Raw genomic sequence first — 13,950 nt, forward strand, 5'->3', positions numbered from 1 at the left:
ATGCAGTACTCTGAATGAGGGGTCCTTCAATTCTGACTCTTTAATTTTTTAAGCCATTTTTCTCTATTCTTTGTAATTTTCCCCCATTATTCTCTTTTGTTTTTATTTCCGCGCCATAGAATTTAACGTCCCCATTTCAGTCGGACGTGAATGCGTACATGTATTTATACATCCCATACACGAATGCGTATTTATACATCCCACACAGGTAAACGGACACCTCTTCATCATGCATATATGAGGGTCTGGGTTTTGGAGGGAGAGGTCCTTCATTTCTGTATTCTTTAATTATTTAGGTCATATTTCTTTATTCTATTTTTGCCCATTATTCTCTATTCTTTATATTTTAGCACTTCATTATTCTCATTCTTTATTTATTTTGGTCCATTATTCTCTATTCTTTATAGTTTTTGCCACTTAATCTCTATTCGGTAAACCCCCATCTACACCCTCATATATTCTGTTTTTAAATCAGTAAAAGAGTTCAAAATTTTTCAAGGTGAGTACTCGTCAAAGAGCCCGTCATATTAAAATCGTAATTTGAATTCATATTTAGAGGAGATATCGTTCGATTCCTTAAACAGTTCATACAAACTTTATTGTCTAGAAATTCAATATGGATGCACTTGCTTTTTATACCCCAACCACTAAAATATAATTATCTTGGTATTATTTCTGTTTCCACCAATCTTGACTATGACTTCAAATTGATTGAACATTTGTTCGCTTAGTGTTAATAAATGTATATGGTATAAAGTGTGAGGACGATTGCTTTTATAATTCGTATTCAAGTGTTTGGTTTTCTCTGAATGTCATATATACTTGAAGATGTAAACACTGATTCCAATTTTAGAAATGACCGCTGATTGAATGATGCATGCTTAACGTCCAGTAGCAAATGTTTCATGAATATTCATGATGAGAACCTAGATATCAAACAAACAAAAATACAAAAATACCTCAAGCAAACACAATTAAAAATACCCGTTGAAAAAAGACACGAAAAGTAATTTATGACTTCCTAGGATACAAGTTTGTACTTTTAAGTGAATATTACACTTTAGTATAGCAAGAATAAATTATGCATTTTTTAAAAGGTACACTTGAAATATACAAATAAAAAACTAGCTAAAGGATGTATATCTCATAAATCTTTTCGTTCGTAATTATGCTAATGTATGTATTTTATATTTCAAAGCATTATTAGATAGTTTGAAATAGGAGATAGACATACTCAAATCTAAATAACGGTGTATTTTTAATTTCGGATTTCATTTTGTATATATAAGAAGAAACAGAAAGTCATGAGAAAATTTGTGAACAAGATATGCAAGTCTTAAAAAGAAACAATTTATGTACACGGCGTTTAAAAATTCCATTTTAAGTCTATTATCAATTCAGCGAACGCACATTGTAGTTGTATTATTGCAACTTACTCTGTTTGTAAGGTTGAACTTAGTCTAGCTTCAATTTGCCGTAATTAGTAGTCATATGTTCTATTGATCTCAATTTCACGTATCTCTATTTACCTCAATTTCACGTATCTCTATTGATCTCAATTTCACGTGTCTCTATGAAACATCTATAAAGTAACAGTGAACAATTTATAAATTCCTCAATTATCACCATTGAGAATAGAAACTAATCATCATGATCAAAATAATAAATGTTAAATATTGCTTCAGAAATGACTGACTTTGAGAGCCGATATGTAACTAGTAGTGCCTTCAGTTTCTATTTTTGCACTAGTGTGGCCAGGGCTGAATTGCAATCACGTTGTTCGTCCGTCCGTTCTTCGAAGGAGTTATTTTGCAACACGTTTCTAAGAGACTACAGAACAGAAATATTTTGTCAGCAGCTTGACAGTGAGGGGTTGTAACGTGTGATCATTTTTTGTATCTGTCGGATACCTATACTTCCTGTTTGCCGATACTTTGAACGTTTTAATATGCTGAATGAGCAAAAAATATCGTCAGACATTTCTCCAATACTACTGAACAGAATGACTTCATAGTTGATCAGCAGCTCAACATTGATGAGTTATAACACGTGTTTGCTTTTCAGACATGTCAGACACCTACTTTTTGTGTTCTGATACTTTGAATTACGAATAGGGGTATTCTTGGTACGACAACACGCGCATTCTTGTTTTAATCGGAGTAAAGTTAAAAAAAAAAAGATATGAATATTTAAGGAATGACTATAATATTTTTTTTTGTCTATGAAGAAATAACATCAAAAATGTGGTGTACACTGAATGATCCGCGTAGCGTGTTATTTAAAAGTGTGCACCACATTTATTTAGGTTATTTCGAATAGACAGAAAAAATATTTCAGTCATTTCTTATAATTTGATTCTGAATTCCATTTTAAGGAGTAAATCATGATAAAACAACTGTTGATGACGTCACGGTCACATGACAAAATTATGTCTATGAGCTGATAAACAAAAACTTTCAGCCAATCAAAAGACGTGTTGCATCCAAAATTAAATTATTCACTGATAATGTATGAGCAAATTAACGATAATATATTGATTTATTTCCAAAGTCATATAAAATATTGTTAATACAACATATCAATAACAAATATAATATAATACATTCATATAAAACATATCTCATTTACACATTATATATACAAGAGGTAATTATAATAAAAATATCAAATATGCCAGTTTCCATAATGACCAGTTCAATAGTACATTATCCGTTTTGTTCATATGACAATAATTATTATGTTATGTTCATTATATGGGATGATTATGCCAACCTTTGTTTGTAGCATTAATCGTAGATGTACAACGTTTGAGATTTTTTGTTATTTTCTCATTTTGACTCTTGAGAGTTCCCGATGAATTTTGCAACAGGTGTTGCGTAAAAAGAAATAAATCCAATGTTATATGTTTAAGTCTTATTTCATTGATGGACGTTATGGCAACAAACAGGTTTATAAACGTATAAATTCGTGTCATGACGTCACGTGTATGCATTATTATTCAAACAAAATGTTCTGTAACTGTTCATGAAATATTTGAGTTGACATAATTTTTTGAGCATTTCTTGGGGAATTATTAGTAACGTTTATATGATTTTTGGGAGTTTATTGATGTAAAAACTTTTACTCCCAAACTTAACATTAATAAAGGTTCTCTAGACATCATTGATTTCGGTTGCGAGTGAGTCTGCCGAGTTTATAAATAGATAAACTCCTGTAAGATAACCTTATTACTTAAAAGTCCAATATAATAAAACAAAGCCGGAAGTCAGAGGCCAATAAAACAACGACGCATATAATCAATCACAAACAAACAAACAAAACAGACTAATACAAACAGAACACATTATCGGTAGCTATGGATAATACGATTATACTGCTTTGAACGCGACTCATATGCATTATAGTGCAATTTTAGTAAAATCTCCTTGTTTATTTTTCATCGATTGGCATAATTGATTTACGCAAACCTTCACCTTTCACCCTGAATTAATTACAGGAGTCGTTCAACCGTCACATTCAGTTATCATATTCGGTTAATGTCTAGGAACCTGAAAAACTTTAACACTACATACAAAATGCAGCTATTTATCTGTTTATTTTGCTTTTTCAACTTCTTCATCTGATATTGAGGCAATGACATCAAATACTTTTGTCCATGCAGTTTTATGTAGTTCTGTCACTTTTCCATTCGTCTTTTCTTCAAGAAGTTCAACGAATGGAGGAACAAGCCACTGAAAAATATATCATCATGAATCGAAATGTTCATAATAAATCGATACATTTTCATATAAATCGATACATTTTCATATAAATCAATATAAATCGATTCATTTTCATATAAATCAATATAAATCGATTCATTTCCATATAAATCAATATAAATCGATATATTTTCATATAAGTCGATACATTGTTTTACACCCAAATATGTTGTCAACAAAATTGAAATTAACAAACACGAACATAGATTTGAACCATTTGTAAATGTTAAATGCTGCTCACTTACTGATATATGCAACCGTTCACTCAATATCTACTTTTCTGTGTAGTGTTTTGTGTTTTGTTGTTGTTATTCGTTTTTTAGCCATGTTGTTTTCTTGTGACTTATGACTCTCTATGATCCCTTGAAATCTTATCCCTTTGTTTGATTTTTGAAGTATTTGCTAGTACTGGTGTCGTGAAATCGATTTATCCTGTCGATATTTTATCTTGTAAATTCCTGAACAAAATCTGGAGTATGCCAATCGTTTGTTAATTGTTTTTTTTTTGTTGTATTTGAAATATATTAAGTATACATGAGAAAATCCCAAGAGAAAAGTTGTTCCCCACCAAAATATTGGATGAGCAAAGAAAATAGAATCGGTTTACCACACTGCCTATTTTGGGGTTCTCTTCGCGGTTCTCGTTTAAGCCATGTCGATTTCTTTGAAAATCAAGACAACTTAATTTTAAAATGTTAAAGTGTCAAAATTAAATTGAAGGATAAAACATAATATGTACATTGTCGGGAAACATAAAATGTATTTGTACTCGTTACAAATTAGGAGAAAAGCTCAGCGAGCCTCGCATTTCGTCCTGTTTCTAAAGTTCGTACAAATGAATGATATATTTGCCAACAATGTAAAGATATTGTTTATGTACTCACCTTCACTTCTTTTCCACCAACATTTCTATCTACATGATTCCGCGCATTCTTCCGAATTAACTCTGTCAGCGTTTCGAGATCATCTAGATGGTCAATATATGATTTTATAGCATAGAAAACCGATAACGCATGCGCACGTAATTTTTTATGTGCTTTCACTTCTTCAATTGTTAATCCTTTGAAGTCTTTGAATTTATCTTGTGCTTCAGGAAATTGGGTGAAAAATCTGAAAAATAAAAATATCTTATTGTATATGCAACAGTACTATTATAACATTTTATGAAGAATTGTTGTAGTTTTCAGCATTACTGACTGAGGTATATTAGCCGATGAATTTTGTGTGTCATCATCATTAAACGAATTGACAAAAAAAAAGACAAAACAGCAAAGAATACTACGAAAATCTCTTTACATTACAATTAAAATACTTTTTTGTACGTACTGATGATGTCATGTTCTAGAAACTATGATATTCGATAGAATATATATTCCGTACCTCCTCTATGTTTCTTTTGATTTCCGAACGGTATTTTAATATTGCTTTATATACAATTGCGGTTTGACTTTTTTTCGTTTTGGTTAACTGTTCTATCACGTCCATATGCAATTATGCTTTGCTATTATTTAACTTGATGAATTTTATAACAATTAAAGACAAGTGTCGGATTTATGGATGCAGAAGGTTGTTGCACTAATTAAAGAAATTTATTTCCACACGAAATCATATATTAAAACATTCATAACGGGTTCCGCGGAACCCTGTGTCTCGCCTGCGATAGCTGCTGTCAGTGTTAAAGTGTAATGTCGACTTAAAAAGTGAGTCAATTTATCAGTAAAATACAGAATTTATAAAAAAATTCAAACTTTTTCTTTAGATGCTATCTTTTGGTCTTGAAGATGAGCTTCTGTACAAGTTTTATAACAATCCATTAAGGTTTACAAATTTACTGTCGACTGTAAAAAATGAAGTCCATCTATCAGAAAAATGAAAAAAAAAAATTTCTAAGCTTTGCTTCAGACTTTACAAATCTCTTAATCGTTAAGAAGCTACTGCCAAAGTTTCATAAAACTCTATGAAGGTTTGACAAAGTAATTTATGTGTAACAAACTTTAACCACAGACTGTACCTACTTGACAATGTTAACTGTAAAAAAACTAAGTCCATTTATCAGTAAAATACGGAAAAATGAAAATAAATAGTTGCAAAGTTTTGCTCTGGATACTGTATTTTTGTCATAAACAAGCTTCTGTCCAAACTTTATAAAATTCAATGAAGGTTTGACAAAGTTATTGATGACTGAAAAACTTTAACCTCAGACAAAATCTGAAGTTAACTGTAAAAAAAACTAAGTCCTTTTAATAGTAAAATACGGAAAAATGAAAATAAATGTTTTCAAAATTTTGCCATGGATACTGTATTTTGGTCATAAACAAGCTTCTGTCCCAATTTCATAAAATTCCATGTATGTTTGACAAAGTTATTGATGTCCAAAAAACTTTAACCACAGACTGGTCCTAAATGTTGACGCCGCAGAGTCCACGCCGACGACAGAATCTAAGATCGCTATGTCTCGCTTTCGCGTAATAAATTTCGCAAGATCGACAAAAAACCATCATTATCATTGTGACATTTGCCTCGTTCGCCTTGGTACCTTTTTTACCATGATGCAGTCACAAATCCTTGTGCGCATTTCTGCGCGCACGACACGTGTTTATAAAATAACCTGGTTTGGTCGAGAAAAATTTCGAAAGCTAAAAATATAAAAGATTTTAGAGCATACGAATCAAAAGATTCATAACGTTAGAGGTGAATTTTCCTGAGGAAGTTAGGATTTTTTAGCTATACTTTTCTTATCATATATCTCTTTTTCAATGACAGCCAGAACTTTAAAAAGTAAATCTGTTTTTCCTATACGCGTTTCTGTAACTGTCATCTAGGCACGAACAAGGTGTATTTAAATAAATGTGGTTTATAAAATGTCAGCATTGTTTATACTTATCGGTATATATTTGAAATATTGGGCTGTGGTTCAATGCGAAAAGGATTACATTACGTTTAACAAAGACCTCTGTCATAAAAATCTCTCTCATAACTATCTTGATTCTTTACCAGCTTGGAGTTGTAGTATACCATATTTAAGTAGACTTTTTTAATTTGGTGGATATCATGTTTGAAAAATTATTCTAGACAGTTGGGTCAAATCTAACAAAGATAACGATATGAATAATTTTATAGTTAGTTGGAAATGCGATATTGGGTGTTAGTTTAGATTGGTTTTGTCAAAGCGTTTATATTACATCATTAATTCTACCTTGTCGGGCAAAGCTCCAACAACCATGCAACTCAAGGCTTACTTTAACCCAACATTTTCTTCGTAAAATGCATGTACCAGTCAGGAATATGACAGTTATTTCCCATTCGTTCAGTTCATTGATAAAGTCTAACGTTTGATTCTGTCAGTTTTTATGGACTTCCCACTTTATGAATTTACGTGTTGGAGTTCGGTATTTTTGTTATACTTTTTTATTATATTTAAGAAAAGGACAACTCTAATAATGTTATTAATATAATACCTTCATACGAACGTACTATACAAAAAACGGTGAATAGTGTCTCACAGACACCCTTTTGAATATAGAACGTGCCTTGCTTTATAAGTAGTCATATCAGGTTAAACTTATAATAGCTGTAACTTCCAGAATATGTCAAATATTTGGGTATTTTGGGTACTTTATGAAAGATTAAAAGGACTTGGGTTCACTGTCAAACCTTTGCTGCGTTGTTTATTTTGAATGATAGCAAATGTATGCAGTTAATATAATGGGAATATTTTTCGTGTTTTTCATATCATTACTTTCTTCAGAACATCCGGCAACCAGTGCGTTCTTAATGTGTATGTTCAAGTTAAGTTCTATGGACGACCGTATCATTATGATAATTTATAGTCTTAATAAGTTTTGCGAAAGTGCGACATGTAACCCTTTCATTATCCGCTTACATAAAATTACAGTTAAAAAGGAATTTATTCTGAAATCTTACTTTACAAAAAATTCTATTCCATTATTTTTCTTGTCACTCCAAACAAGGGCCCAAGTCTCATGAATGGCATTAACTTCCTCTTTAGTCAGCGGTGAATCGGAATCAGATCCATTTGTTGATCCGTTCTCTGTCATTTCTACCTGAAAGAATAAAATTATGTTTAAAACAAGAATGTGTCCATAGTACACGGATGCCCCACTCGCACTATCATTTTCTATGTTCAGTTGACCGTGAATTGGGGGTAAACACTCTAATTTGGTATTAAAATTAGAAAGATCATATCATAGGGAAGATGTGTACTAAGTTTCAAGTTGATTGGACTTCAACTTCATCAAAAACTATCTTGATCAAAGACTTTAACCTGAAGCGGGACAGGCGGACGGACGAACGAACGGACGCACAGACCAGAAAACATAATGCCCCTACTACTATCGTAGGTGGGGCATAAAAATAACATCTAGAAGGCAACATACAGTAAGTGGGGCATAAAAATGTTTAAATAATGTTGATTTCTATATAAGAACAAGGAGATGGTGTATTACTGCCAATAAAGTAACTACCCATAAATGAACAAATATAAAAAAATGTCAGCAATATCAAGTGACTTTAGCAATGAGCAAACTCATAGCAATTAAAGGCCTCGGAACGACAATATGTTAAACGGATCAAAAGTAAAAATTGATCACCTGATTGATGCTGCAACACTAAACAATCGTGTCAGACAGAAACCAACCACTATAACACAGGATTCTGATCTGCATGAAAAACGCAAATAGAATGTGATTGTGAGCGATCAAACCTCTCCTAACCTGAGACAGTTGATGTAACAAAATTGCATAAGAACAAACTGTAAAAAATCAATCGGAAAGACATATACTCATCAGAACGGTACTAAGCCAAAAAACAAATAACAAAAAGACTAAAGGCACAAAGTACCAATCTTGGAGTACTCGGAGTTACTGAAAGCTAGTTCAAAGACCAATCTCACTCCTGTTTTTTCTCAGTATCACTGATATGTTTTAGTCTATTGGTAGCAAAGCAAACCTAACTTCTATTATATAGAAACATAACCGAATATCTGCAACAGTTGGCTATCAATAGGTGTCAAATCAGTTAGCTTTTGGTCATTTAAATTGGTCAACTTGTATAAACGGAGATAACTCTTTAAAATCAGTGACGCGTTTGTAATATCCAGTTTCATGGATGCTTTTTAAGCATTCAATAAAACAGAATTAAGATAGTCTGTGTTACTTTAAAGCTTGTAATATACCAGTGATTTTAAAGAGTAATGTTCGTTACCAAAGTCTATCCTTTTTTGGTGTGGATAAAAAGTCAATTTCGTGCGTTACCCGCAATCACTTTATCCTTTCCGCAAAAAGTTCACGTAAAGTTGTTGAATCTTTTGACAAATTTATGCGAAAGTCTACAAAAAGGATTATAATGACATGATACACTTTAAGAGCTTGGAGTATGATTCTAAGTAGCAGGTGGAAGTTAACCGTGGATGACAAATTGTCCATATTATTCATTAAATGTCATTTGTTCTTTAAGAAGTAAATATGCTTTTATATACATGTCTAACATAACATATAGAGATAAGTCAGATAATGCGCGGGAAAAATTCCTGTACAAAATGAAAATAGTGTACATTATAGTCAGTATAATACTAGTAAAATCAGGTCAGTGCGTTTATTTTAGACCGTCAACACACATTATGTTTAACGCGGAAATATATAAGCATGCGTAGCAACTGATGAAAATAAATACTTTAGTAGTCAATCCACAAAAAAAAAACTCCTGGCCTATCCAAAATATCAAATGGTCATCCCCTTATATATTTTGAAAATCATACAACTCTAAGGTGAATCATAATTGCTTAAAATTATCATGAGAAGTTCATGGATCTGCGCGGATTTTCTTTGGTCGCGTTTCTATGGTTCAATTTGTGTTGGTTTATTGGTAGAAATGTCGTTTAAATAGTATGCATACAAGAAAACCTCGATTAGGTCTACCACAAAACAAGCAACTACGAGTACATTCAATTTTTAAAACTTTATTTAATCACATAAATGAGATTTCAACGGTTTTTTTAAATGCGATGTGAAAGTAATGTTTTCTCAAAGAATACAATACAGACCAGAAAAAAAGACACAGTCCACTACAAGTATATTGTACTTGCACGGTGTGCATACGTTGCTTTTCAAAAGTAAACGTAATATCCTATTATTATACTGGGGTTGTAAGTGTCATTTAAAGTTATATAAAGTAATGTTATTTTAGACATCCTTTTATTGACAAAGCTAATTGAAATAATTTGAAATTCATTTTCATCTTTATACCTCATTATCATGACATATCTAATAACGAGATCTGACGAAGATAAAATCTTCAAATTTAAATAAAGTTTGGTATACATTTATCATAATATCTAAAGAATAAAAACCTAATTGTAGTATATACACGTACAAGCAATATATATTATTGATGAATAAAGATAAATAAAATAATGAGCTTCAATAATCAGAAAATTATTCCTAAAGCCGTGTTGTGTGCGATTAAAATATTTGACAATATTAAAATAAGAAGTTTATATTATGTTAGTGCCTATGATATAAGAAATCTTACTTGTTTGAAATATATAATAAAAGATTACCAAAACCGACTAACAGTCAATACATTTATTAGAATATTTGAAAATTCGAAAATTTTGACAACATCCGAAATGCACTTTTAGATGGAAAAATGTCAAGAACTCAAACAACATAAAAAGATCAAAACAGCGGATACGTACAAAAAAATGAAAAAAAAATCAATTAAAACTCCAAAAATGTAATGATAAGAAATACAGGTAGTATAATATAATTTATCAAATACCAGCAATTGGGTTGCACGTATGTTCAAGATTACTCTCATAGTTAACTTCCAATATACATTCCAGAGATCATACATTAAAGGAGTCATTCGAAATTGTGATTATCCATTCCCCAAAAATTTAAAAGACCACCAGACGTGAAATATATTAGATAAAATCGTTTGTCGAAAGGCGTACCGGATAATTGATACAATGATTGTATTAATAAGTGTTCCATAATTCACATACGGGCCAGCCTCTGCAGCGCACTTACATGTTCCAGATCAGTATCATCAAAAATAATAAGATTCTTTATACGAAAACCATTTTCTGGCAATATGATCATAGCTAGTTTTAAACCATTCAATATTTAAGAGTACATATTAGGTAAACAATACTGAAACTCGATTTAAAAAGACACCTGTGGATAAGTCCAACTGTAATATGTATATTAAACAAAAGAATCAAGATTTGGAAACGGCACACATGTTGTGTCTAAGATAATATCTGGTGTAATTTTAAAGTCTTTTATGACGATCATTCAATGGTGAAAAGTTTAAAAAAAATACTTACAAGCGAACATAGTAGTACTATAGAATGCATAGACAACTTGACAGTACAAATGGTATGAAAAGAGCGATGTCATTGAGGAAGTATCCAAGTATTTCTACATCATATATAATGATAACAAGATGATTTTGTTCGTTTTTATCTAAAAAGAATGTTAACAAAGCTTCAAGATATTTTAAATGGTGTTTTTGTGTTTTAAACGTTTAATATTATCTGAGTGAAGAAAAACTGCTTTCTTTACAATATAACATGATTTTTAAAATTAGATTGCAAGATTGCATTTAAAATAAACCTTTAATTTAAAAAAAAAGGCTTTTTAAAACATGCACATTACAAGTACGGAAAACTCGAAAAAAAAACCTGAACACATCAATCATTAAAACTTTCATGACTATTATTTTTAACATCTTGTCAAATACACTTTATAAAACAAGATAACCTCAACCATGCATGTAAGATAAACACAATGTAAATGGAAATAGAAAAATATAAAACAATAAATTAAGACTTACCCGATTAGAGATAATCCTGGTTAGTTATATATACAATGGTGATAGTTAAGCCGAGTGTACAAGATTTTTTTAGGTTAACCACCCTCTTATATGTCCCTCTTATACGTATCAGTAAAACTAAATAGCCTATGGACAGGTAGCTTTGACAGTAATCTGATCGCACCGCAATGTTTGGGAGATCTTTTGTAAGGAGATACAATTTGTTAGGTAGTCGGCATAGAATGGATGTGAAGGGTTATATTCACAAACCACCACAAATTACCCACTAAATTACAATGAAATGTTGGTGAGAAAATTGATATATTAACATAGTACTATAAAATTATATATAGTCATACCTATCACATGTATAGTATACTAAGTAGGTAAAAAACGCGTAAACATATGTTATCAGTTCAGAGTAATTAAATACATTATTCTCTTATTTGAAATTCAATTTTACAAGAAACTCTGAATAAATGCATCTTATTTTTTCCTGAAATAATTGACCGTCAAAAAAGACTTTACGCTAAAAATCACAAGTAAGCACAGTTAGTCATTTCCTATTAATAGAGCGCAGAAAATAAAAAAAAACTCTCCAAAATACTAGTATTTGAATGTTTCTGATCCGCATGAAGCACCGGGCGAGTTATTCGTTAAAAACAATTATAATGGTATGTGACCCAATAACAGAAAACGGGAAAATCCGTACGGATTACAAAATATAGTGTTTTTGGGTAATATTGGTATCTTTTTATAGCTGATTCATTAGTATATGGTATGGGTTTGCACTTTGATGAAGGCCTTGCGGTGACCTATAATTGCTTGAAATAAAATTATTTGGACTCCGTTGGAAAGTTATCTCATTGGCAATTTGGCGACATCTTCTTATTCTATATACGAGAATTGAAATAGAAAAACCACACACACACACACACACAGATAAAAAACAAAGAAAATTTGAAAATTCGTTTTTTTTAGAGAATCGAATATAATACCCTGAAATCTCTGCATATTTTTCGTGACAATAGAACTGAGTTATGATTTTTCAAAACAGAAAAATTAATATAGATAACTAGATATAAGAATATGTGGTATGAGTGCCAATGAGACAACTATCCATCCAAGTCACAATTTTTAAAAGTAAACCATTATAGGTCAAAGTACTGCATTCAACACGGAGCTATGGCTCACACCGAACAGCAAGCTATAAAGGGTCCCAAAAATGACTAGTGTAAAACCATTCAAACAGGAAAACCAACGGTCTAATCTATATAAAAAACGAGAAACGAGAAACGCTTATGAACCACATCAACAAACGACAACCACTGAACATCAGGTTCCTGACTTAGGACAGGTGCAAACAAGTTTGTATTTACGAAACAATGCTAAACATACGCAAGTATAGAAAATAGTTAAACAATTCACGTTTGTTCATTGTCATTTTTTGATCGTTGCTCAGTATACTATGTAACAGTGCATTGTTTATGTTGGAATATGAAAGATGAAATAGATCATATTGTTATTATAGGCAGAAACTTGTAATATTTACAACTATATTAATAACCCGGTATTCACCTGTGCATTTCATTTCGCCATTAATCATAACATTATTTTAGGGTTACAAAGGTCAAGGACATATTAAAAGACATAAGAATTCACCTGTGCATTTCATTTCGCCATTAATCACATCATTATTTTAGAGTTAGAAAGGTCAAGGACATATTAAAAGACATAATATTGATGAAAAGATTCAGTTTGCCTAAAATCTACCGGAGGATTAATATTTTGTTTGTTTGTTTTTTTATACTGATTTTTAGTTTTTAAATATTATATAAAGTACAACTTTTATAGGATTTTAAGTGCATGTGGTTAATAAGAATATCTCATAAATACTTTAAAAACTCAGTAATTTAAGTGGAATCCAGTGTATTAAACAAATGCCCGTAATGAATTTGTCATTTATACTTTTTTTCATTTTTGGTTTCGTTTAAATTGTTACTCTTTCGATTTATATTTCTTATCATTCCTTGTTTTGTCAAAATCCGAAGTTTTAGATAAGAAACTATAGTAACGAATGTAACTAGGACAAGAATGGTGACCTTAACACATATCAACTACTCCACCGTCATTGGCTGTCTGGGGCTTGGTCAGTTAATCTGATTTCATAGTTATTAACAGTGATGATAAATCCATTATTGACTAAGGATGTTCGCTGATCTTGATTTTGACTTTTTGTCAGATATTTGGATTCCGCTGGTTTTATCCATGTAGTTGTTTTAGCGATATTTTTTAACATTGTCATAAAGCGGGAGGTTTGGCATGCCATGAAACCAGGTTCAACCCACCATTT

The 13,950-nt window shown here is 31.3% G+C and overlaps 1 protein-coding gene across 4 annotated transcripts in view; it reads right to left on the reverse strand.

The window, feature by feature from the left end:
- Positions 1-2,519: 2,519 nt before the first annotated feature.
- The window catches only part of LOC127720017 (globin-like), a 29,843-nt gene continuing 18,412 nt past the window's right edge, over positions 2,520-13,950 (reverse strand). For 2 of the 4 annotated variants that reach the window (XM_052226428.1, XM_052226429.1), the window contains exons 2-4: positions 7,686-7,821; positions 4,646-4,871; positions 2,520-3,731 (exon numbers count right to left, since the gene is read on the reverse strand). In XM_052226428.1, coding sequence (XP_052082388.1) covers positions 3,594-3,731; positions 4,646-4,871; positions 7,686-7,819 — 498 coding nt within the window. In that variant the 5' untranslated portion in view covers positions 7,820-7,821 and the 3' untranslated portion in view covers positions 2,520-3,593. Of the gene's footprint in view, positions 3,732-4,645; positions 4,872-7,685; positions 7,826-11,618; positions 11,900-13,950 lie in introns of those variants that run through there. The other 2 variants (XM_052226426.1, XM_052226425.1) reach the window with 2 other exon arrangements.

This window comes from Mytilus californianus, unplaced genomic scaffold, assembly GCF_021869535.1.
Source record: "Mytilus californianus isolate M0D057914Y unplaced genomic scaffold, xbMytCali1.0.p SCAF_11, whole genome shotgun sequence".
Lineage (NCBI taxonomy): Eukaryota > Metazoa > Mollusca > Bivalvia > Mytilida > Mytilidae > Mytilus > Mytilus californianus.